Genomic DNA, 24,255 nt, shown 5'->3' with positions numbered 1-24,255 from the left:
GGGCTATGTGTCAGGTGTGAAGATGTACGCCCTGTTGACGTAGCACCTAACATGCCTGGCCGTGGTGCTCAACAAGCAATAGTACCCACTCCTCCCTCACAGGAGCAGAAAAAATGGGATACTTGAGATGCCCAAGCGATGGCTTTGATTGCTTTGTGAGTAAAGCGATCAATCATATTGCATATTCGGTCTTGCAAGACCTCATGGTGAGCTTGGGATGCACTTGAAACCATGTATCCTCAAAGAATGAGGCTAGGGATGCATTTCTCAAGAAAGAACTTGAGAACTTGGACATGAAGGTGATAGTATGGCTGAAGATCCAGGATCATCGAGAGCAGTTGCTCAACATTGATGAGGTCATTTTCGAAAAGGAGCTAGTTTCTAGGACACTATCATCTTTGCCAGAAACCTACTTGAATTTCCATACATTGCTCGCTCTATCTATGCAAGGTAACCCTGAACCAATCTTGTTTGAAGAGTTGGTTGGTTTGTTTCTACAGGAGCAGAATCGGAAGAAAAAATCTTCTAGCATGCGTGGTGATGGGGCTTTTGCTGCCCAAGACAAGGGCAAGGGAAAGGCCAAACACAGTTTTCAGCCAAAGGTTGATTCGGGACAACCTTCACAAAAATCTAAAAATGATGGAGGCAAGCCCAAAAAGAAGGGCAAATGTCACTACTGCAAGAAGCTAGGTCATTACTTGAAAGAGTGGAGAAAGAGGCTTGCAAAGGAGGAGAAAAAGGAAAGCGGCATGGCTATAGATTCTTCTTCATCACCTGTAGGGAAAGATGATGCATCAGGAAATCTTGTGCAGGATGACTGGACTTTCATCACTTGTAGTTATGATGCATCTTTGGAATATATGTCTCTTAGTGTCAATGAACACACGACACATGGTATTTTGACAGGGGTGCTTCTAAACACATCACCTCACGGAGGGATTGGTTTAAGAAGCTTATGGCTGCTCCAGAAGACAAGCGGGTAACATGTGCAATCAATTCTTCTTATCCAGTTCAGGGTGTTGGTGAGGTGATCCTCCCAATAGCAGATGGTGCAGACTTATGTCTTTCAGATGTATTGTATGTGCTAGGAATATGTCTTTCTGATGTATTGTATGTGCCAGGAATTAAGAAGAACTTGCTGTCAGTCTCCTCTTTTGCTAAAAGAGGATGTATTGTATGTGCTAGGAATATGTCTTTCAGATGTATTGTATGTGCCAGGAATTAAGACGAACTTGCTGTAGTGAACTTTGAGGACGACAGATGCACAATGAAAGACTGTGAAGGTGGCTATGCATTGGTCACTTCCGGCACACTGTACCATGGGTTATATCAGCTTGACGGGTTTGACAGGAGAGAGCATGATGCTCATGTGGGTACCACTCTTACACTTGCCATGCACAAGGGAGAATTGTGGCATGCCAGGTTTGGGCATGTGAATTATGGTAGTTTGATGCTATTGTAAAGGCATAATATGGTATAGGATATGCCTCATGTAGAGCTACCACCAAAACATGTTTGTGAAGGGTGCATGTTGGGTAAGATGCACAGAAATGCATTCCCAAAAGATGGATCAACAAGGGCTGTCCAGAAATTACAGCTTGTGCACAGTGATGTGTGTGGTCCTATGCAGACACCATCTTTTGGAAAGCATCTATACTTTGTAACCTTTATCGATGACTACTCCAGATTTGCATGGGTGTATCCCTTGAAGGCCAAATCTGATGTATTTGTATGTTTTCAGCATTTTGTGGCTCAAGCTGAAAATCAAACAGGTTGCAAAGTGCAGACCCTCCGTACATATCGAGGGGGGGGGGGGAATACATGTCCATTGCTTTCAAAGCATTTATGGCAGAGAAAGGCATAAAGCATCAATGCACGATGCCATATTCTTCTCGGTAAAATGGTGTTGCTGAGAGAAAGAACAGGTCTTTGATGGAAATGGCTAGATGCATGGTTAAAGGCAAAGGATTGCCTCACAAATTCTGGATGGAGGCAATAATGTGTGCTACACATGTGTTGAATAGATGTCCTACCAAAGCATTGAAAACCATCACGCCATATGAGGCTTGGCATGAAAGGAAACCTAAAGTTGACCACTTTCGAGTTTTTGGATCTATAGCATATGCACATGTACCTCAGCAGTTGAGAGGTAAGCTTGATGACAAAGCAACTAAGTGCATATTTGTGGGTTATAGCCGTGGTAGTAAAGGCTACCGTCTCTTTAATCCTTCCACACAAAGGATTTTGGATAGTAGTGAAGGACTTCTCCCGTTGGGAATTGATGGCTTTATAGATCAGCCATCAACTTTGTCCAATGGACAACATTTGGGTGCTCAAAATCAGCCCATGAATGAGCTCATTACACCTCAAAATGTGGAAGAAGCAGTGGAGCAAGAGTGGACAGCAACGGAGGAGGCTAGAGTCGTGCCTCGTTGGTTGCTCCGTACTTTATAGGGGAGCAAGCTTTCAGCTCCACTTAGTAGCAGGACACGGGCTGGTTCATGTAATGCAAGAGAACACACGTGTGATGGTACCATTGACAGGTGTAAGGCCAGGCTAGTGGCAAAGGATATGCCCAGCAAAAAGGCTTTGATTATGATGAGCCTTTCGCACCCACTTCTCGTATGGCCACAGTTAGATCTGTTGTTGCATTGGCTACCCATCATGGATGGAAAGTGCATCAATTGGACATAAAATCAGCTTTTCTCAATTGGGATTTGCAAGAAGAAGTGTATGTAAATCAGCCCATTGGTTTTGTGTTGCATGGTTATGAAAACAAAGTATGCAAGCTTCGAAAAGCACTTTATGGTCTCAAACAAGCTCCTCAAGCTTGGTATGAGAAGATTCATACTTATTTGACCACGTAGGGATTTTGCAATAGTCCAACGGAGAGCACCCTCTATGTGAAAGAGGATCATGGTACTTTGATTATGCTCATTCTTTATGTGGATGACATGTTGCTAACTGGGAATGACATGGATAAATTTTCAGCATTCAAATCTGAATTGCAATCGTCATTTGAAATGACAGATTTGGGATTGTTGCATTATTATTTGGGCATACAATTTGTGTAGACAGATGTTGGGATTTATGTACACCAATCGAAGTACATTTAAAACTGTTGCACAAATTCGGGTTTCAAGATTGTAAGCCCATCTCTACTCTGATGGAGCTGTCAGAATGTGAAGCGGAAGACTAATGCACGTAGGAGATGCATCACCATCGAGCTCCACGAACACCCCCAACGGGCACTGCAGCAGGGCTCCCATCTCCCGGTGAGTTGCCTCCCAAAACACTGGCCGGAGGAGATGATTATGACAAGGTGCCACTCTAGCCTTATATATGGCTCTTCAACTTCCCATGCTTCCACTTATGGGATAATCCAAGGCACCTTCTAGCCATAGATCACAAGCTCGGAATCGCCAACCTTCCAACACCCTCCCTCGATTCGAGCTCCCATCTCCCGGTGAGCTGCCTCCCAAAACACTGGCCGGAGGAAATGATTATGACAAGGTGCCACTTTAGCCTTATATATGGCTCTTCAACTTCCCATGCTTCCACTTATGGGATAATCCAAGGCACCTTCTAGCCATAGATCACAAGCTCGAAATCGCCAACCTTCCAACACCCTCCCTCGATTCGAGCTCCGCAAGCCACCGAGGCGCGAGGGGGTCACCCAGGACCACACACGCCTGAGCCGCCCAGGACCACATACGCTCGGGCTCTGATACCATGTCAGAATGCGCAGCGGAAGACTAACGCACGTAGGAGACGCATCACCGTCGAGCTCCACGAACACCCCCAATGGGCACTGCAGCATCCCTCCACCGGGCTCCCATCTCCCGGTGAGCTGCCTCCCAAAACACCGGCCGGAGGAGATGATTATGACAAGGTGCCACTCTAGCCTTATATATGGCTCTTCAACTTCCCATGCTTCCACTTATGGGATAATCCAAGGCACCTTCTAGCCATAGATCACAAGCTCGAAATCGCCAACCTTCCAACAGGAGCCAGGGCTGAAATTGAGCATGTATGATGTTGGAGAGCCTTTTGATATGAGTGTTTATAGCCAAGCAGTGGGCTGCCTCATATATTTATGCAACACACGCCCAGATATTTAGTTTGGGGTTTCCCAATGTAGCAAATTTATGCATAGCCCAGGTACAAAGCATTGGCAAGCAGTGAAGTGGATCTTCTGCTATCTTTAGAGCTCCCTGGATCTTGCGTTGGTATATCCCGTGCCGGGGGGGTTTGGCGGTTACATGCTTATAATGATTCAGACTGGGCTGGTGACTATGATACACGGCAGTCCACCAGTGGAATTTTTTCTTTTTGGTTCATTCATGCATATCATGGCTGAGCAAAAAGCTGCCACATCTACTTATGAGGCTGAGTACAGGGCAGCCTTTACAACCACAATAAATTGTGTATGGCCGAGGAGATTGATGACTGATCTTCATGAGTGTCTGCAGACACTCACCACGATATTCACTGACAGTCAGAGTGCTATAGCCGTGGCACGAAACCCAGTGTTTCATGCACGCACTAAGCACATAGAGATTCATTAGAGAGGATTCATGCAGGGGAGATCACATTATCTTGCCGCTCTACACATGACAATGTTGCAGATCTGTTCACGAAGGCGTTGCCTCGAGATAAGTTTGAAGCTTTGTGCAAAGCTTTAGGCTTACTCTCCTATAGGGAGTGATCTGCTATCGACCTTGTACAAGTTCACATTGGCACTACTGATAGCATATGTAGCATAACTCAGCGCGTATATGCTAATAAACCCCCTTGTAGTGGCAAACGCTATGAGTTCTGCCACATATGCTATTAGTAGTGCCACATGTGAACATGGGCTAACCAAGGGCACTTTTCTCCCTTTGGGTTTTCCCCCTTGGATATTAGGTGTGAAAGGACACCACACTTATTTTATTGTATTATGATATTGTGGAGTCAATTCCCTTGCTCCACACATCTTAGTATCTCATCTACTTTGAGTAGCAATTCACCATCTCTCACTCTCTTGAGAGCTTGCTGCTGTGTACCATCTTTGTGTGTGTGTGTGTGTGTCTTTGTTTCTCTAAAACCCTAACTCCCAACAATTATAGAGCTTATGTTTGAGTTACTATACAGGTTGGTGACATCATGCCCTAGTAACTGAGTCAGGCTTTACAAAACAATAGTAGACTCATTGGTGATGTGCTTTGGCTTCTTCGATCATGACCTTGAGAGTATAGGTATGGTCTAATGTCGAGTAGTTCCTCCTGAAGCCTGCCTAGATCGGCAATCTCTGTCCCTGCATCTCTTCATAATCTTTGTCTCCAGTACTGCTTCATAAACTTTGGCCAAATTTGACCAATCATGATGGTTCAGTAGTTGTTGTGGTCTGTGGGGTCTCCTTCTTTATGAATAGGATGTGTGGTCCAAGAAGAAGGAAAGCCTTCATAGAGGGCCCTATTGAAAATCCGCACAAGGATAGGAGCCAAGATGGTGGATCCATATGTGAAATGCTCTGTGTAGAGATCCTCATGGTCCTTGGCTCATGGGGTTTCCTTCTGCATATTCTCTACCCACACGATCTCGAATATTCCCCCACTCTTGGAATCCATGCAACCTAGCATATCAACAGAACCCTAAAAAGAATAAACCTTTTTCCTGAGATGAAAACTTAGGTATGGTGTAGAGAGATTCCTTCAATGAGTATACATCAAATCAACCTTAGCACAAAAGCGTAGAGAATGCCTGGACCTTGCAAATCCATGAAAAGTAAAATAGAAAAGATTACCGAGACCTTCTCCCATCCATCGCAATACCTTCCACGTGTAGGCTGCTCTGATACCAAAGTTTTGTAACTCCACGCCGACTCTTGGTAAAAGTCTCTTGTATACTTCAGCTTAGTGCAGGAGATGCATGTTTTTTTTTTTGCCATATTAAAGGGGTGCCTAGCTTTTTTGAATTAAAAATGGCTTGTTTTAAGCTAAAAACAGAGAGTTGCTTTTAACAAGAGTTGGTGTGGGGTTGTAAGAGAAACCCCCATTTGGCCAATCGCAATCCGATGGCATGGGACATGTGAACACTCTGTTACCCCGATTGCATGATGAATCCATCCTCAGTGAGCCCGAGGAAATGATCTCTGTAGAAGTGCATCTTCGGTGGGAGCCCCAAAGGTGTGATCCATGTGCAGTGGGTGTAGAGGCTAAGAACATCTAATTTGATAACTTGGTTGGTGTTCTCATGAGAGTGTTGGAGAAAAGGGAAGTCCAAACTATATTGAAGGCATGGGAGGCGGTCCTTGTAGAGTCCATATCTTGAGAACCAAGTGGAAACTCGGGCATGCCATACTCTAGGGTGTCCCTCGAGTGCTAGTTGTCTCAAGGACTCTAGGGCAAGCCTTGGGTACTTGAGGGGATCTATTTCAAAGATGCGATGGAGGTATGTGATTGTTTTGAAGAGTGCATGAAACCGATCCCGTCAAGTGGGAATAGACTCCATTGGACACCCACACGCGTAATAGCACAACTTAAATATCACAATTTAAATGGACAACTTAATAACAACTGAAAATGAAACGAAATGAAATGTTGATAGATGGACACCAGCACTGGGGCCGGAACGGGCCGACCCCCCCCTCAATATATGATATATTATTGGGAGTATTTAACAAATACAATGCTTCATTGGTTCAATGAAGCAGATGATGCCCATGTACAACTGAGATGAATACAGTACCACACAAGAAACTCGAAGTAGACGTTCAAAGGAGAGCGACCACTTGAGTGGTCAAATCTCTACGGTCCTATGCCTTCACTGGAATCCGCGGAGAGCGCCTCACTGGTGTTCCAGGACCGTGCACAAACATGCGCTCCCGTACTAACGCTTGGCTCTCTCGATCTCGGCACCCATGAACCGTGGTTCTCCAAAAGCTTAGACTACCCGGCACCGAACGGGTGTTAGCGGTAGAGAGAATCCTTTATCAGATTTACAACAAAATCCTTTATTTAAATCTGAATCCACTTACTTGTAGCTCGCTAATGGAAGACAAATACCCGAGGCGTCTGTGTGCAGCTACTTGAGAGGGACACCAGGGCACAGCAACTTATCGAGGAGGAGATGGAGCAGCTGCCTGTGTAGAAGGTGTAGCCACCTGAAGAAGGGAGATGCCGCCTATGGAAGGGAGGCGCAACCACCTGCAAAGGAGCACAGCCGCCTTCTGTGCAGGACACAGCCGCCTGCTGTGGAGGAGGCGGCGGCGTAGCTGCCTGCAAGGGGAGGATGAGGAGGCGCAGCCTACTGTGGGAGGCGTTGCTGCCTGGAGAGTGCAGAAGTCGCCTGTTGCAGCCGCTTGTATGGGTAAAAGACACCCGGCTGCAGCCGCCCGTGGGGAGGAGGCACAACCGCCCGCAGTAGACAGGCGCAGCCGCCTGTGGGGCTGCGAGTGGGGGAGAGGCGCAGTCGCCTGAAGGAGGCGCAGCCGCCTGAGGAGATGGTGAAACCGCCTGGCTGCAGGAGCACAGCCACCTGCTATGGCCGCCTGCTGAGGAGAGGGCCGCCTGCTGGAGAACAAACGCAGCCGTCTGCTTGTGGAGGTGGAGGTAGCGCAGCCTGAGGAGGAGGAGGCGCACAATCATTTGAGGGTCAGAAGGGTGGTCGCCTCTTTGTAGGTGTTGGAGAGAAGGTACCCGACCACAGCTGGTCGGCTTCCCAAGCTTGCATGGGGGCGGCCAGTTTCAAGGTGTGGTGTGGGTAGGTGGCCATGCACCCACCCACACACACATAAAGGGTTATGTGTGGGGGTTTCCCTCCCCACCTTGGCCCATATGTGGGTGCCTACTTTTAAATGAATGTGAACTTACAACCTTATAAAATTAAAGGTTAGAAATAAAACTATTAAACCAACAAGTGCAATACACTTACCACCTGTTCACACGCAACAAAACTCGTCAGAAGACAGCAAACTTCACGACTCACTGGCAGGCGTCCCCACTCAGTAAGTGGCACGTCAAACAGGCAAACACAAGAATACAAGTCATGCGAAAACAGTTTCAAACATGCAAAACATGAGTGCATGTGCAAATAGTATCATGGACATATCTCCCGTTCATGGAACAAGTACAAAACATCTATCGGGCGCAAAAATGGCATGACAGAAAACATAAATCTTGGTCTTCCTATGGAGTGACAGTCCCATAGGTAAGACACAGATCTAGGCATGAGCCTCCCTATGGAGTGACAGTCCCATAGGCAAGACACGGCACAAATACTGGCTCTTCTATGGCGTGACAATCCCATGGATAGAACACAGTCCAGGTCATACACGGGTGGCACTAGTCTGGCTCCCGTCCATACGACACCATCCTGCTAACACACGGGTGGCACCAGTTTGGCTCCCGTTCATGTTATGCAAAAATACTGGCCCCTTCACATGAGACACCGGCTTGGCCTCAAGTGAACGAGAGAGAAATCTGGAGATGGACTAAATGGTCGGCCAATTGGTGACATCCCCCCAGCCTATCATAAGTCATAGCGCCTGTTTGTGCGTGGTCCTGGAACACCAGCGGGGCGCTCTCCGCGGATTCTAGTGAAGGCACAAGACCGTAGAGACTTGACTACTCGAGTGGATTGCTCTCCTTCGAACGTCTACTTCGAGTCTCTTGTTTGGTAACTGTATTCATCTCAATTGTACATGGACATCATCTGGTTCTTCGAACCCATGGAGCATTGTATCTTTTAAATACTCCCAATAATATATCATATATTGAGGGGGGGGGGGGTCGGCCCGTTCCGGCCCCAGTGCTGGTGTCCATTGATCAACATTTCATTTCATTTCAGTTTTCAGTTGTTATTAAGTTGTCCATTCAAATTGTGATAATTAAGTTGTGCTATTACGCGTGTGGGTGTCCAACGGAGTCTATTCCCACTTGACGGGATCGGTTTCATTGGTATCAGAGCACGGTTATTTCCCTCTTCTTAGTGGGGAAACGAACCTGTGTATTGGACACCCCGCTTCTAGCACACTTTTAACACAATGGACAGCCAAGGCAACCCCTTGGAAGTGCCTAATTCGAGGGACCCATCTAGTGCCTCGCGTGGTTCTGATGCTTTACAAGGAAGGCACAAGCCCCTTGAGAGGGTAAATGATAGTGATTCAAGGGGACAACTGTCTCAAGGAAAGACAGTCATGCAAGAAGAAGAGCCTGATGCAATGAGGGCTGAATTGGAGCATATGAGAAAGCTTTTGCAGGCACAAGAGCAAGAGCTAAAACTTTTGCATGAAGATCCCCATGTGCAGAGTGCCATTGAAGCAAGGAAAGCCGATGCAATGGTAGATGTGACTTTTGAGTCCATGGCACGGGAAGTGGGCAAGAAGCCAAGGGAGTTGGCACTTTCCTACCTCCTCCGCAAAGGTGACATCAAAGAGGGGGAAGATGGAGAGCTGAAATTCAGAAATCCACCTCGCTTGAAGCATGGAGATCTCGCATCTCAAAGGTTGAGGTCATTTATGCAAAGGGAAGAGGTGACAGTCACCTCTCGTCATGCATCTTCTCCACAAGGCACAAAGCTTGACAGGTATATGTATGCTAGTGCTCATGGAGGGCATGATGGTCACATGCATTCAAGACATGTATCCCATGGAAGGGGTGACAAGTCTGCCACTAGAAGAGCTTTGCCTACTGAGTTGTCTCATGGAGAGACATTGCCTTATGCAGGAAGGTCACATGCATTCGATTCTCAAGTTCGTGGAGCACATGTCACTGTGCTTCATGAAACTTCCATGATGGCCCATGGAGCCCATGCAGATAGGGCTGCCCCGTTGGAAAAGGGGAAAAGAAAAAGAGAGGACCATGAGCCTCATGCCAGAAAACTCAAGGAATTTAAAGCAAGTGACAAGTCCATTAAGTTTGATGTTTTTCATGGAGAGCATGATGCTTCCAAAGTGTTAGCATTTGTGGCACAGTTTGACATTGCTTTTAGCGATGAGGGCTTCACTGAGAAGTCTAAAGTACGCCATGCTAGCATGTTCTTGAAGGGGACCGCTGCTCATTGGTGGATCACTGAAAAGATCACCAAAGATCCCATTTGCACCTGGAAAGAGTTTAAGGACAGATTTTATGCTCAGTTCTTGCCACCTAATGCGGAGCAAACTCTCACCCAAAAGTGGGATAGACTTGAGCAAAGAGATAATGAAAGTGTGCAACAGTATGTCTAATAAGTTTTGGAAAGTGTTGCTTGAGGTAACTCCTTTTATGCAAATCACTGAGGATGAAAGAAAGAGGAAGTTTCGCTCCGGATTGCAACCAGCTTATCGTTCGGGCATTGAATTACACCCGAAACATACTTTGCAACAACTTATAGCTTCTACTCTTGCTACGGAGCAATTGGTGCTCAAAATCAAGCAAGATCAAGGCAGTTCAAAGGGCAAAGACAAGGCTGTCCCAAATCTGCAAAAAGGTAGACAGCCACCTAAAAAGAACTTCCGGGAGACCCAGAAGGGAGGTAAAGCTGAAAATACCCCATCTAAAGATCAGGGCCCAAAGAAGAACAAATTTGGCTTGACCCCCGAGCAAAGGGAACAATATGCCAAGGAGGGAAAATGTTTTTCTTGTGGCAGTAAAGAGCACATGTTTCGACAATGCCCTGACCGCAAACCAAAGCACGAGGACAAGCAAACCAAGGCTAATGTGCATGCACTTCCCGGTGTGCGGGGAAACACAAAACATGATGCAAAAGAGCGGATGGTATGCAAAGCATGGGGTCAAATCAAGGATCAGCCCGCCTTATTCATGTTTGATGATTGTGCAACCGATAACTTCAGCTCTATTCAAATGGCAGTTGCCTTGGGTATTGAGGTTGAGAACATGGGACCTCAGATTGAAGCAGAAGCTGTCTTTGTTGGTAAAGAGGTGCAGGTTACCCCACTAATAGGGAAGTTGCGCATACATATCCAGGGCTACCTTGATAATGAGCATTTCTTAGTTGCACCACTTAATGGATGTGATGTTTTGCTGGGCAAGCCATGGCATCATAGGCTTGAGCCTCGCAAAGAGTACAAGACAAACATGATTTCTTTTATGCATAGAGGTCGCATGCATTTCATTGATGCCGGCAAGGAAGGGGATTCCATCCCACTTGTATCTCACATCCAGATTAATAAAGCAATGAAAAAGAGTCTTTCTACGTACTCGGTTTTTGTTCGTGATAGCATTGTACCAAATCAACAGAATGTAGATGCTATGACTTACGATAGGCTGAATTTTCTTCATGCATTCAACGATTGTTTTGCTGATGCATTGCCAGGTGAATTACCTCCTCAAAGGCCCGAGGATCATTGCATAGATCTTGTGCCAGGTAGTTCTCCACCTAACAAACCCGCATACCGTGTGAGTGCCGCACAACAAGAAGAGATCATGAAGCAGATAAATGAGCTTTTAGAGAAAGGTTTGGTTCAGCCTAGTTCCTCACCTTATTGCTTTCTTGTGCTTCTTGTTCAAAAGAAAGACGGGTCATTGCGCATGTGTGTGGACTATAGAGCTTTAAACAAGCTTACCATCAAGAATAGATTCCCAATTCTGGGTATTGATGATATTTTGGATAAGCTTGATGGTTCGGTGGTTTGTTTCAGCCGTCTTGATTTGAAGAGTGGTTATCACCAAATACGAGTGGTGCCACAAGATGTCCATAAAACTGCATTCAGGACAACTTTTGGATTATATGAATTTTTGGTGATGCCTTTTGGTCTCACCAATGCTCCTGCCACGTTTAATCGTATGATGGATAGGATATTCCGACCCCATCGCAAATTCACAAGTGTATTCTTTGATGACATCTTGGTTTTCTCCAAGAATGAACAGGAGCATAGAACTCATTTGGTCACCGTGTTCGAAGAGTTGCGGAAGCATAAACTTTTCATTAATGCCAAGAAAAGTGAGTTCTTTCTTTCCGAGATACATTATTTGGGTCACATTGTATCCAAGGATGGGGTAACAATGGATCCTGCAAAGATAGAAACCATTCAGAATTGGCCAGAATTGCAAAACGTACATCAAGTACGTAGTCTTTTGGGATTATGTTCATATTATAGGCGTTTCATAAGGCATTTTGCTATGATAGCCACCCCTCTACATGATCTCACAAAGAAGAAAACCACTTTCAAATGGACTCCAAAAGAACAGGATGCCTTTTTGCAGCTTAAGCATGCTATCATATGTGGACCCGTATTGATTGTTCCTGACTTGCAAAGGTCATTCGTAGTAGAATGTGATGCTTGTGGCGATTGTATGGGGGCTGTCCTAAATCAAGAAGGGCATGCAGTTGCATATGAGAGCCGTCGTTTGCATAATGCTGAGCTTCATATGGATATCTATGAGAAACAGCTCTTGGCTGTAATTCATACCTTAAAGATATGGAAACATTATCTTCTTGGGGCTGAATTTGTAGTCAAGACAGATCATCAAAGCTTGAGATATTTTCTATCTCAAACAAAGCGTTCGGAGAAGCAGATGAGAATGACAAACTTTCTTTCCATGTTTCATTTTCAGATTGTGCATACTCCGGGAAAGAAAAATGTGGTGGCAGATGCATTATCCAGGAGGCTTTATGTGGCTGCAGTTTCAGTGGCTTCTCATGGGGACTTATCTGCAATGCGAGATTTATATCATTTGGATGCTGATTTTTGCCATATATGGACTGATTTGATGGCTGGTCACTCACATGCCTCTTATGTTATCAACGAGGGTTATCTTATGAAGGATAACTGCCTATGTGTCGTGAAGGATTTGCGTCCAAAGGTTGTGGAGGAATGTCACGCTCCACCTTATGCTGGTCATAGAGGTATCATGCCCACTACACGCATGATTGAGAGAGATTTCTTTTGGCCAAGCATGCGTAAAGACATTGAGGCATATGTACGTGCATGTATTACTTGCCAAAAGGTGAAATTTGACAGGCAAAAATCTCCAGGTTTGCTTCAGCCATTGTCTATTCCCTTGCAACCTTGGGAAAGTATTACTATGGATTTTATTATGGACTTGCCTAGATCCCAGCATGGGAATGATGCTATTTGGACCATTGTGGACAGGTTTAGCAAGCAAGCTCATTTCTTGCCCGTCAAGAAAACCATTAAAGTTGATCATATGGTAAAGGTTTTTCTTGCTAATATTTTCAAACATCATGGTATGCCTAAATCCATTGTTGGGGATAGAGATCCCAGGACTACGAGCCTCTTCTGGAGGGCTTTATTTGATAACATGGGCACTAAACTTGAGTTTTCATTAGCTTATCATCCCCGAACGGATGGCCAAAGTGAAGCTGCAAATTCAGCCGTGTTGGATTTGTTGAAGTGTTATGTGGTAGATCAAAAGACTGCATGGGAGAAGTATCTTCTACTTGTTGAGTTTGCCTACAACAATACAATTCATGCCTCCACGAGAAAGGCCCCGTTTGCGATTATTTATGGCAGAGTGGTATTGCCACCCATCCTTCGTACAAAGGATGAGATTTTTGCAGCCGATGAGTATGTTCGTGACTTGGATGTAGCCTTTGCTCAGGTACGGACAGTCATTGCAAGGTGACAAGATAAGCATAAAATGGTTGCTGACAAGCATAGTAGGGACATGCAAGTCAAAGAAGGTGATTGGGTTTTGTTGAAATTTGAGAAAGCTAGGCTTCGGAAAAGGCCAGGACGAGAAGGATCATATCCTAAGCTTTCTCCTCGCTATTATGGACCCTTCAAGGTGATTCAAAGGATCAATGAAGTGTCATACAGGCTTGCTTTACCTAGTCATTGGAAGATTCACAATGCATTTCATGTGAGTCTTTTCCGAAAATATGTCGGGTCAAATCCTGACGAGCCTGTCACAGAAGATCCGCCAAAGATTGATGAGCTTGAGGAGATCCTCCAGCCAGAACAGATTGTTTTTCACAAGAAGCGAAAGCTACCTGCAGGAAATCTTTCCAGGAGATACCTTGTGAAGTTCAAGAATTATTTGCCCATTGATGCAAAGTAGGTAAATGAGGATTATTTTGTTGACTACCCACAGTTGTTGCAGGCATATCTTGAGGCTTTTCAGTTGAGGACAACTCTTTAGAAGCCCGCGGGGATGTCACCAATTGGCTGACCATTTGGTCCATCTCCAGATTTGTGTCTCGTTCACTTGAGGCCAGGCCGGTGTCTCATGTGAAGGGGCCAGTATTTTTGCATAACATGGACGGGAGCCAGACTGGTGCCACCCGTGTATGACCTGGAATGTGTTCTATCCATGGGATTGTCACGCCATGGAAGAGCCAGTATTTGTGCCGTGTCTTGCCTATGGGACTGTCACTCCATAGGTAGGCTTGTGACTGGATCTGTGTCTTAACTATGGGATTGTCACTCCATAGGAAGACCAGGATTTATGTTTTCTGTGGTGCCATCATTATGCCCGACAGATGTTTAGTACTTGTTTCATGAACGGGAGATATGTCCATGATACTATTTGCACATGCATTCATGTTTTGCATGTTTGGAACTGTTTTCGCATGACTTGTATTCTTGTGTTTGTCTATTTGACGTGCCACTTACTGAGCGGGGACGCGTGCCAGTGAGTCGTGAAGTTTGCTCTGTCTTCTGACGAGTTTTGTTGCGTGTGAACAGGTGGTAAGTGTATTGCACTTGTTTATTTTATAGCATTCTTTTTAACCTTTGTTTTTATAAGGTTGCAGGTTCACACTCATTAATGAGTGGACACCCTCCCCAAATATTTAATGATGTCCTTGGTAGGGTGGGCACCCATTATGGGCACCCACGTATGGGGCAAGGTGGGGAGGGAAACCCCTCACTTAATCTCATGTGTGGGGGTGGGTGCATGGCCACCTACCTTGAGACTTGGAAACTAGCCGCCTCCATGCAATTGTGTGGGCCGGGGCCCGGCCAGCTGTTTATCATGCACCCTCTTCCATCACGTAGGAGTGAACCTCCTCGTGCATATATTCAGCTGCGCACAGTTCCTCAAAACCTGCTCTCGGACAGCTGCACGCTGGTGAACTGCACACAAGCCATCTCTCCGCCTTCCTCAGGTTGCTGCACTTGGTGGCTTCTCTCTCTACACAGGTGGCTGCGCCTCCCTTCAGCAGGCGGCTGCGCCGCCGCCTCCTCCTCCTCGACAGGCGGCTGCGCCCTATTTCAGCAGGTGGCTGCGCTTCTCTCCACAGGCGGCTGCTCTCTTTCTACACAGGCAGCTGCCCACTCTGTAGGCGGCTGCACCACTCCACAAGCGGCTGCGGCCAGGCTTCTTCTGCCTTCCTCAGGCGGCTGCGTTTCTCTTCCACAGGCGACTGCGTTTCTCTTCCACAGGCGGCTGCGCCCCCAGGCCTCCATGCGTGGCTGCACCAAGGCCTCCTCTCCATTCAGCAGGCGGCTGCGCTCAGATCTCTAGGCGGCTGCACGTAGACGCCTCGGGTATTTGTCTTCCACTAGCGAGCTACAAGTAAGTGGATTGAGATTTAACTAAAGGACTTTGATGTAAATCTGATAAGGGATACTCTCTACCGCTAACACCCGTTCGGTGCCGGGTAGTCCAAGCTTCTGCAGAACCACGGTCCATGGGTACCGAGATCGGGAGAGCCGGGCGTTAGTACGGGAGCGCCTGTTTGTGCGTGGTCCTGGAACACCAATGGGGCGCTCTACGCGGATTCCAGTGAAGGCACAGGACCGTAGAGACTTGATTACTCGAGTGGGTTGCTCTTACACTGTTTGGAAAAGAGAGAGAGAGAGAGAGAGAGAGAGAGAGAGAGAGAGAGAGTGTGTGTGTCTACTAAAGACCCAATGGGCCTATGAGACCAAAGTGATACAATAATGTCCATGGCATATCTCATCATGGAATGGAAAATAAAACATAAACATAGCTATCTCATTGGGGTGATACAAAACTGTCCATGGAAACTCATCATGGAATACTACGAACATAGAAACATGAGAGCAACATCAGCTCCGAGTACTCTCCAAATTATCGAGAGAGAGAGAGAGAGAGAGAGAGAGAGAGAGAGAGAGAGAGAGAGTCTGACTTGATGTAATTATTTTTGGTGCAAACAGCTACACTGGCATCTAGTTTATCGGATGATTTACTAGGAAGAGCAACTCTTCACGTTGTTGAGCTCTTAAAGCGCACGGATTTGAAACCAGAAATGATACGAACAGACATACAAATGATTGGAGCATTCAGGTTTTACAATAACCTATGTATTGTACTCTTGTTTGGTTAGCTTGAGTCATTGACTTTGACTTGCATGACTGACTGGAAAGATGTTTGAAGATAGGCGATGAAGACGTCTATGGTTTTGACACATCACTTATGACCTTGTACATGTACCCATTATTATTTTATACACCTTCATACTGGCAATTTTGAAGGCTCGATATGAGGGTGTGTATTGCATGGGGAAACATACGAGGGTGGTGCTTGATTTGATTTTTCTCAGTGTTATGCTTGATTTGTTTTTGGGATCATTGAGGCTGCACAACTATGCCATTGATTCTAGTCTTAGTCAAATGTTTTGTTTCTGGATGGGCTCAAAGAAAGTGGACTCACAGATTCTTTGGCTTTGGAATGATCAAGATTTTCGAAATCATTTTTTAGCTCATCTTTTTGCCATTCTCTACACATGTTTCTGTTGTTACATATTAAACATTACAACATCTTCATGTTTGCCTATGCATGTCCTGTATTAAAATCATGCTTACTAATTCAGGGGTATGGATGTCAGTCGTGCTGTTGGTTACAGGTTTGGGCCACATCTGGCGGAGGCTGTGCCTCTCCTTATCAGCTATTGTGAAAATGCTTCTGAGAACGATGATGAGCTACGTGAAAATAGCCTTCAGGTAAATACACTGCTGACGTATGTGTGCATGTCGATATGCCGGTGTGTGTGCGCATGCACACGCTTGTGATGGAGAGCATACATCAATGCAGATGTCCTCTTTGCAAGTTTCCCTTCTTTTGTGATTTTGTGAGTATATCAATGAGAGGACTTGCTTTTATGATGTCTGATACTGCAGGCACTAGAAAGTTTTGTTCTGCGATGTGCTCGAGAAGTTTCTCCATATTGTGAGACGATCTTAGACCTTGCTCTCAAGTACCTCAGTTATGATCCAAATTTTACGGATGATATGGATGAAGATCAGGATGAAGACATGAATGGTGATGAAGAGGAAGATGAGTGAGTTTATGATATGCTTGCTTGCCTTCTTCATTTTCTTGGAAATGCACTACCAGTTGAGTTGAAAGCTCTAGGTGTACTGATATATTTCTTGTTTTAAAATATTTCTTGTAAATGCAGTACCAGTCCAGATTCAACCTTTAGGTGTACTGGTTTATTATTTTAACAGCTCTGTTTGTCAGGGATACTGGAGATGAGTATAGTGATGATGAGGATGTAAGCTGGAAAGTTCGTAGGGCTGCAGTGAAATGCCTTTCGGCAGTGATAATGTCTCGCCCTGAAATGATTACAGTATTATATATAAAGGTAAAGAGCTTTTTTAAACAGCTTGAAGGCTTTACTTCTTTTCAAAACTTTTTTTCCAGTGTCCTTTTTGTGAAGCTAGCTGTGTGATATTTTTTTAATGTAATTTTTTAAACAGGGCATAATTCATGCTTCTCATCCTCTCAAAATTTCCTTGTGTATTAATGTTTTAGCATAGCCAGCTCAAATGTCCATTATCTCAGACCGTTGTGATTTTCTGCAGGCTTGCCCTAAATTGATTGAGAGATTTAGAGAACGGGAAGAAAATGTAAAGGTGACTTCTCTCAGTTTTACTAGTGAATTTTTTTGTTCATTAAAAGATCCTGCAGATTAAACATCTGCTAAAACGGACTACAACCAGCTGTCAAGTTGAGCAATATATGCAATCCTGGAATGAGGTATAACAGAAAAAAGAGGAGGGACTCCCTCTCTGACTGGCTGCTTCGCAGGGAGTCTGTGGGTTTTTTTTTTTTTTTTTTTTTTGGGGGGGGGGGGGGGGTGGGGGGTGGTTGAGAAAGTCGCACTGGCCAAGTGTGCCAACCGGAGATGCTAATGATGAGAGTTGGTAAACCCGGGTCTGCGGGGCGGCTCAATGGGATGCTGGTACAGGGGCTGGGTTGGCTGTAATCCGGAAGAGTGAGATCTGGAGGGCAGGGCCGTCCCGTAGTGCAACTCCTCCCCTGCCTCAGTCACACGGGCCACTGTCCCCCAGGTGGCGGAACGGTGGAGGGTGTTGGCCTATGAGATAAATAGATGAAGAATCTGCCACAAAATCTGCTGAGAGTCTTAAAGGCAATGTCTTTGAGTCTTGTGGAAAAGGCTGTGTAAAGAAGATCTACCTGGCGCTGAGCAGCCACTGTCTTCGGTGGGAAGGGGTGTGGGCTAAGATGCGGGCAAGAAGGAAGTCCTTCCATGGTTGCCCCGTGGGCTCGAGACCACTATGAGACGGCTGAACAATGATTCTCCAAGAGAATGCCCAACATGAAGTGATGTACCACATGGTGGCTAGGAGGACTTGATAAGCCACCACCACCCGCCCAGCTAAAGGGAGCTGAGTAGGGAGCTGAGTAGAGCAGCATTCTTTGAATGCTCAGGAGGAGAGGGGTGATCCGCTTCTCGGAGAAAATGTCTATCACCAAATGGCAGCCAAGGTGGCAAATGGTGGTGCCCTTGGGAACCCACTAAAAGGCGTCAAGTCGGAGTGGGAGATGTGCTGACCCAAAAACCACATGATTTGTGCCAGTTGATGTGGGCACCCGAAGCAAGTCAAAACTCCTGAATGGTGGCAGTGAATTGCTGGAGGTTTCCCTCTTCCCCGGAGATATAGGCTGCTGTGTCATTGGCAAACTCTGCATCTAGAAGCTCCTCCAGGGTGTGAATGGGTAGGAGGCTGATACCTTGTAATCTTGTATCCTGTGCCCTGAAGAAACAGCTCATTGCCTCTGCAATGCAGAGGAAGAGAAAGGGGGCAGTCCTAATGTACTGACTTATGAAACTCTTGTCTTTAAAAATCTATTTCGTCACTAAAATGTCATGCCCTTTTTTGGTACAGATTGATATCTTCAATGCCTTCAGTGATCTGCTTCGTCAGACTGGGAATGTAACAAAGGGTCCTGGAGGTGTCGATTCATCACGGTATATCGTTTTCTTTTGATTGCTCAAGTGTTGGCTTAATTTAGTGGGCTTTGTATGTACGGAGGCCAGCCTGAAAAACCTGATTGCCTCTGAGCTTAGTATTCCTAAACCTGTGTATGACAGCCCTTTGCATATGTTGGAGCAAGAAGTCTCCAAGCTTGTGAAGTCTCTAAACAAACAGCTGCGAGAGAAAACTATTAAAACTAAGGCAAAGGCTCTTAATTTTCATCAGCATATATGTATCTCTGGTGTTTCATGACCGAATGGTCGTTGAGGATGAAAAGTTTTTTTAAACTACTTTTGTTAGTCATTGCAGGTTGGAGCTTTTTCTGTATTGAAAGAGCTGGTGATAGTCCTACCAAATTGTTTAGCTGATCACATGGCTTCCTTGGTTCCAGGCATAGAGAAGGCATTGAATGTAAGTTTATCACTTGACACAGACTTAACATTTAACATGTACATTTGGACTTGTTTGTGAATAGAGTGTACTGATTTGGAATTGTGCAGGACAAGTCTTCGAACTCCAACTTAAAAATAGAGGCGTTGGTATTTACTAGACTTGTTATGGCCTCTCACTCACCCTCTGTATTTCATCCTCATGTCAAGGTATGTCAGATACTCTCTTTTGGATCAATGGTGTGTTTTAGGAAGACATTGTATTCAGTCTCCTTATTTCTGCAGGCGATATTGGAACCTGTTCTTTCAGCTGTAGGGGAACGATACTATAAAGTGACTGCAGAAGCCCTTAGAGTGTGTGGAGAGCTTGTGAAAGTAGTGCGGCCCAATGTTAATTTGGTGTGCACACAGAGACTTTGTTTTATCAAGATTCCATTTCACATGATGTTTACTTTGCAAGGTCGTAAATGCTCATGACATTCCGATTTGGTTTTTCCAGGCATCTAGTTTCGATTTCAAGCCTTATGTACAGCCTATCTATAGCTCTATCCTAAAACGTTTGACAGCACAAGATCAAGACCAGGTATTTAAGTTTGCTGTTCATGAGACTTATGTTGATAATACTTCATGTTTTACTAAAGCAGTGTGGCCTGCACCACCTTTGCTGACTTTTGAGTAGGGTTGACACTCACACAGGTTTTAATATGCAGGAAGTGAAGGAATGTGCCATTTATTGTATGGGGTTGGTGATTGCAATACTTGGAGACCACCTAAAGCGTGAACTTGGAAACTGCTTGCCAGTATTATTGGAACGTCTACGGAATGAGATAACTCGTCTCACTGCTGTTAAGGTTAAGCAGCCCAAGATTATATGGTGACGTGTTGCATTTTGTGCATTGCATGTGAAAATGTGTTCCATCCAGGCCTGACCTTTTTTTTTTTTGGGTGATGACGTTGAATGGGTTGGCACCATGAAGGCATTTGCAACAATTGCAGAGTCTCCTTTGAGGATTGACCTCTCATGTGTATTAGAACAAGTCATCATAGAACTGACTACATTCTTGAGAAAGGTATGCAAGTTTTACTGGTGCAATAGTTAGGAGTCTCGGCAGTGGGATGCTAGGAGTCAGCTATGTCCTGCAATTGTTGCCTTGGTGATTAAGCTGCTTGTTGGTGTGCTGTATAACTCTTTGCTTTGTCCTGTTGGTAGGCAAATCGAGCTTTGCGGCAAGCGTCCTTGTATACATTGAATGCATTACTTGCTGCTTATAGTGACAAGATCAGTAAATCTAGCCTTGAGTCGATTATCACTGAACTTTCTTCACTAATTAGGTTCTGACCTCTCTCTCTCTCTCTCTCTCTCTCTCTCTCTCTCTCTCTCACGTTGAATGTAACAAAGCTTTCTGTTGAACAGTGATGCAGACCTGCATATGACTGCACTAGCTCTAGAACTGTGCTGTACAATGATGGTTGATCAAAAGCACGATACAAATGTAGATTCCATTGTAGCAGGAAAGGTGCTTCCACAAGCACTGATCCTGGTGCGAAGTTCCCTCCTGCAGGGTCAAGCTTTACAGGTATGTTGACGAGTAGTCCTTTGGCATTTCCCCGCTGCTACTTTTTTTAAAATTTTTTAAATATATTTGCTTCTCAAAAGTGTTGCGTAATCTGGAGAATCGATGCTGCAACTATTTGTGGGTTTTTCAGGCCTTGCAAAGCTTTTTTGCTGCCTTGGTTTGGTCGGCAAATACGAGCTTTGACAGCTTGCTTGATGCTCTGATTTCTACTGCAAAAGGCTCAGCAGCGGCAGGGGGACCTGCAGGCAAACAAGCCTTCTATTCTATTGCACAATGTGCAGCTGTGCTTTCTCTTGCAGCTGGAGATGCTAAATGCTCATCTACTGTTGCCATGCTTATCAATATGTTGAAAGGAAGTAACAGCTATGCTTCGGTAGGTCGAATTTCAAAACAATGAATTCTTCTAGTTTGGGTTCCATCACAGGTCGTGACTTTTGTTAGGCTTGCTATGTTCCCATTGGGCTAAAATATTACATAGACTTGCCTTGCGTTTGAATGCTTTATTGTTCACTGGCTTCTTGCTGGTAGCAGACTACACTATTGGCATTGCTTTGCCTGGGAGAAATAGGGAGGAGGAAAGACCTAAGCTTCCATGTAAACATAGAAGGTGTAATCATTGGCTCCTTTCAGTCTCCATCAGAAGAAATCAAGGCAGCAGCATCTTTCGCTCTAGGAAATATTGCAGTTGGGAATTTGTCCAAGTATCTTCCTTTTATACTCGGCCAAATTGACAGTCAGCCCAAGCAGCAGTATCTTTTGCTGCATTCATTGAAAGAGGTAAAATCAACTATTTTATGTATGACTACCAAATTATAACATTTGTGTTACTGTTGTTGATTTTGCTTCCTGGGAGCAGGTCATTACAAGACAGTCTTTGGACGAAATTGGAAAAGTAGAGCTAAAAGAACCTGATCTGGAGAAGATTTTATCCCTCCTCTTCACTCACTGTGAAAGCGATGAAGAGGGTGTTCGAAACGTTGTAGCAGAGTGCCTTGGAAAGTTGGCTCTTATAGAACCTGGAAAATTGGTTCCTGCTTTACTGGTAATAAAACATCTTGGATGTTAATTGTCTCTTAAGCTTTTTTGTTAGTTTTCCACCCAAATGATGTTGACATTGTGCTTTCAGGCAAGGTGTACAAGCCCTTCAGCATTCACCAGGGCCACAGTTGTCATTGCAATCAAGTATACCATCGTGGAGCGCCCTCAACCTATTGATGCTCACATCAGACCTTGCATATCCTCATTTCTAATGCTTATCAAAGATGCGGACAGGGTAAGCCATGCTTAGATCACAACATGCATTAAGTGCAGCTTTGTAAAGGTTTTGCATTGAGATTCTGTGCGCTCCAGACATTGGACAATTTTACAATTGAGATCTGTCTTACAGCATGTGAGGCGTGCTGCTGTATCAGCACTGAGTACTGCCGCACATAATAAACCTGGCCTGATCAAGGATCTTCTTCCAGTTCTACTTCCCCTCCTATATGATCAAACTGTCATTAAGGTAAAATTAAAGCTCTTTCTCTAGGCCTGCACTAGCAGTTGGGCTAGGTTGAAAGTGTGTCATCATGATTTTCTGTGAAATTGCAGAAGGAGCTTATCAGGACTGTTGATCTGGGCCCATTCAAGCATACAGTCGATGATGGTCTTGAGCTCAGAAAGGGAGCGTTTGAATGTGTGGATACCCTGCTTGACAGCTGTCTTGATCAAATCAATCACTCAACCTTTATCACTCCATACTTACTATCTGGGCTTTCAGGTTTGTGAGTACACAGGAGCTTTCAGGATCTCGATCATGTCCTTGAATTAGTCCAGGCATACGAGTATCCTTCGTGGCTAAGATCTTATGTTGGGTGGCTACTGTGCAGACCATTACGATGTGAAGATGCCGTGCCATCTCATATTATCAAAGCTTGCTGAGAAGTGTGGCTCCGCTGTTTTAGCAGGTAATGTTGGCAATGGGGTCTGTTGACAGGTAACTTCTGGATGAAACTTGATGTATCTATGATCCAGCCAGCTAAGCCTTAACTTGTACTCATCATCATCAGTTTTGGATGCACTGGTTGAGCCGTTGGAAAAGACGGTCACAAACAAGACCAAGCAAGATGCAGTGAAGCAAGAAGTAGACAGGAATGAGGACATGATACGAAGCGCACTGCGTGCAATCGATTCTCTAAACCGAATAAGGTATTTGTTGAAAGCTACCAGAGTACTACAGAGCCAAAGACTGTTGTTTTGACTTGTATCCAGGGTCTTTCTCTGCTGATTAGCCGGTGTCTGTGCAGTGGTGGGGAGTGCAGTGCAAGGTTCAAAATGTTTATAAACACTGTCGTCAAGAGTGGCCATCTTGCTGAGAAATACAATGCTGTGCGGCAAGAGAGTGACACACTTGTGGGTGACCTTATGGTCTACTAAAGCTCTCCATGATGCTGGATTGAGTTGCGGTGTGCCTGAAGAGTGAGATTTTTAGTAAAGTCGGCAAGGTTTGTGAGTACCCCCATGTAGAGCTGTAGATATATACTGGAGGGGGAGGGAGGAGCATGGTATGCAAACTGACTGTTGTGGTGTTGTCATGTTCCTGGGTTCACCATCTTTTTTGGCGGCAGTCATGTAGAAGTATTTTATTTTTGCAGCTAGCAAAGAGTCTTATATTTATGTGTTGATTGGTGTATGGCATTGCTTGCTTAAAATGACATCCACCTTTCCTTATTGGTACGTGCATTTCAGGCTCTGCTCTAATTGACCAAGTTAGCAATTAGGTAGCAGAGCAATGTCTCCTTTGAAACCCAATTTTTTGCAAGGTGTCTGTTTTATCACTTGTACTTGAGGGATCTTCCACGGATAGCCTGCTCTTCCCTGCTGTCAGAAAATCTGATCACAGGCGGTGGACTCTTGTGCGTGGTTGGGCAACTGAGCCCTCTCATGTTGGCAAAATGTGGGCCGTATAAGGAATGGGCTTTAGTTGAGGGGTAATTGCAAGTCCTGGAGGAACTTATTTCAGCTTCAATTAGTTTTTTGCAGGTTGATGTTCTCTCATCATGTGCACCTTCCTTTATCTTGCCATTGCACTGTTTACTTGAGTATTTTAAAACTGTCTAGAGAACTTCAGAGGCTACACCAAGCTCAGATAATGGAATCCTTAATTACTCAA

At 45.1% G+C, this 24,255-nt stretch overlaps 1 protein-coding gene across 5 annotated transcripts in view; it reads left to right on the top strand.

Moving 5' to 3' along the window:
• Positions 1 to 24,255, top strand: part of LOC147625673 (cullin-associated NEDD8-dissociated protein 1-like) — a 44,317-nt gene that overhangs the window by 19,749 nt on the left and 313 nt on the right. For 2 of the 5 annotated variants that reach the window (XM_086817184.1, XM_086817189.1), the window contains exons 6-29: positions 16,070 to 16,199; positions 16,741 to 16,855; positions 17,033 to 17,193; positions 17,376 to 17,499; positions 17,720 to 17,770; positions 19,049 to 19,131; positions 19,255 to 19,339; positions 19,448 to 19,549; positions 19,639 to 19,737; positions 19,813 to 19,926; positions 20,027 to 20,110; positions 20,238 to 20,378; positions 20,505 to 20,597; positions 20,738 to 20,859; positions 20,942 to 21,104; positions 21,235 to 21,477; positions 21,636 to 21,881; positions 21,961 to 22,146; positions 22,231 to 22,377; positions 22,492 to 22,608; positions 22,695 to 22,863; positions 22,973 to 23,050; positions 23,153 to 23,291; positions 24,126 to 24,255. The exon at positions 24,126 to 24,255 is cut by the window's right edge and continues 313 nt beyond it. In XM_086817184.1, coding sequence (XP_086673310.1) covers positions 16,070 to 16,199; positions 16,741 to 16,855; positions 17,033 to 17,193; positions 17,376 to 17,499; positions 17,720 to 17,770; positions 19,049 to 19,131; positions 19,255 to 19,339; positions 19,448 to 19,549; positions 19,639 to 19,737; positions 19,813 to 19,926; positions 20,027 to 20,110; positions 20,238 to 20,378; positions 20,505 to 20,597; positions 20,738 to 20,859; positions 20,942 to 21,104; positions 21,235 to 21,477; positions 21,636 to 21,881; positions 21,961 to 22,146; positions 22,231 to 22,377; positions 22,492 to 22,608; positions 22,695 to 22,863; positions 22,973 to 23,050; positions 23,153 to 23,291; positions 24,126 to 24,255 — 3,122 coding nt within the window. Of the gene's footprint in view, positions 1 to 16,069; positions 16,200 to 16,740; positions 16,856 to 17,032; positions 17,194 to 17,375; positions 17,500 to 17,719; positions 17,771 to 19,048; positions 19,132 to 19,254; positions 19,340 to 19,447; positions 19,550 to 19,638; positions 19,738 to 19,812; positions 19,927 to 20,026; positions 20,111 to 20,237; positions 20,379 to 20,504; positions 20,598 to 20,737; positions 20,860 to 20,941; positions 21,105 to 21,234; positions 21,478 to 21,635; positions 21,882 to 21,960; positions 22,147 to 22,230; positions 22,378 to 22,491; positions 22,609 to 22,694; positions 22,864 to 22,972; positions 23,051 to 23,152; positions 23,292 to 23,389; positions 23,814 to 24,115 lie in introns of those variants that run through there. The other 3 variants (XM_086817185.1, XM_086817186.1, XM_086817188.1) reach the window with 2 other exon arrangements.

This window comes from Cibotium barometz, chromosome 23 (genome assembly GCF_041138505.1).
Source record: "Cibotium barometz isolate CiBa-2024 chromosome 23, ASM4113850v1, whole genome shotgun sequence".
NCBI classification, from domain to species: domain Eukaryota; kingdom Viridiplantae; phylum Streptophyta; class Polypodiopsida; order Cyatheales; family Cibotiaceae; genus Cibotium; species Cibotium barometz.
Note: the sequence above shows the minus strand (reverse complement) of the source record. Positions and strands in the feature narration are given on the sequence as shown.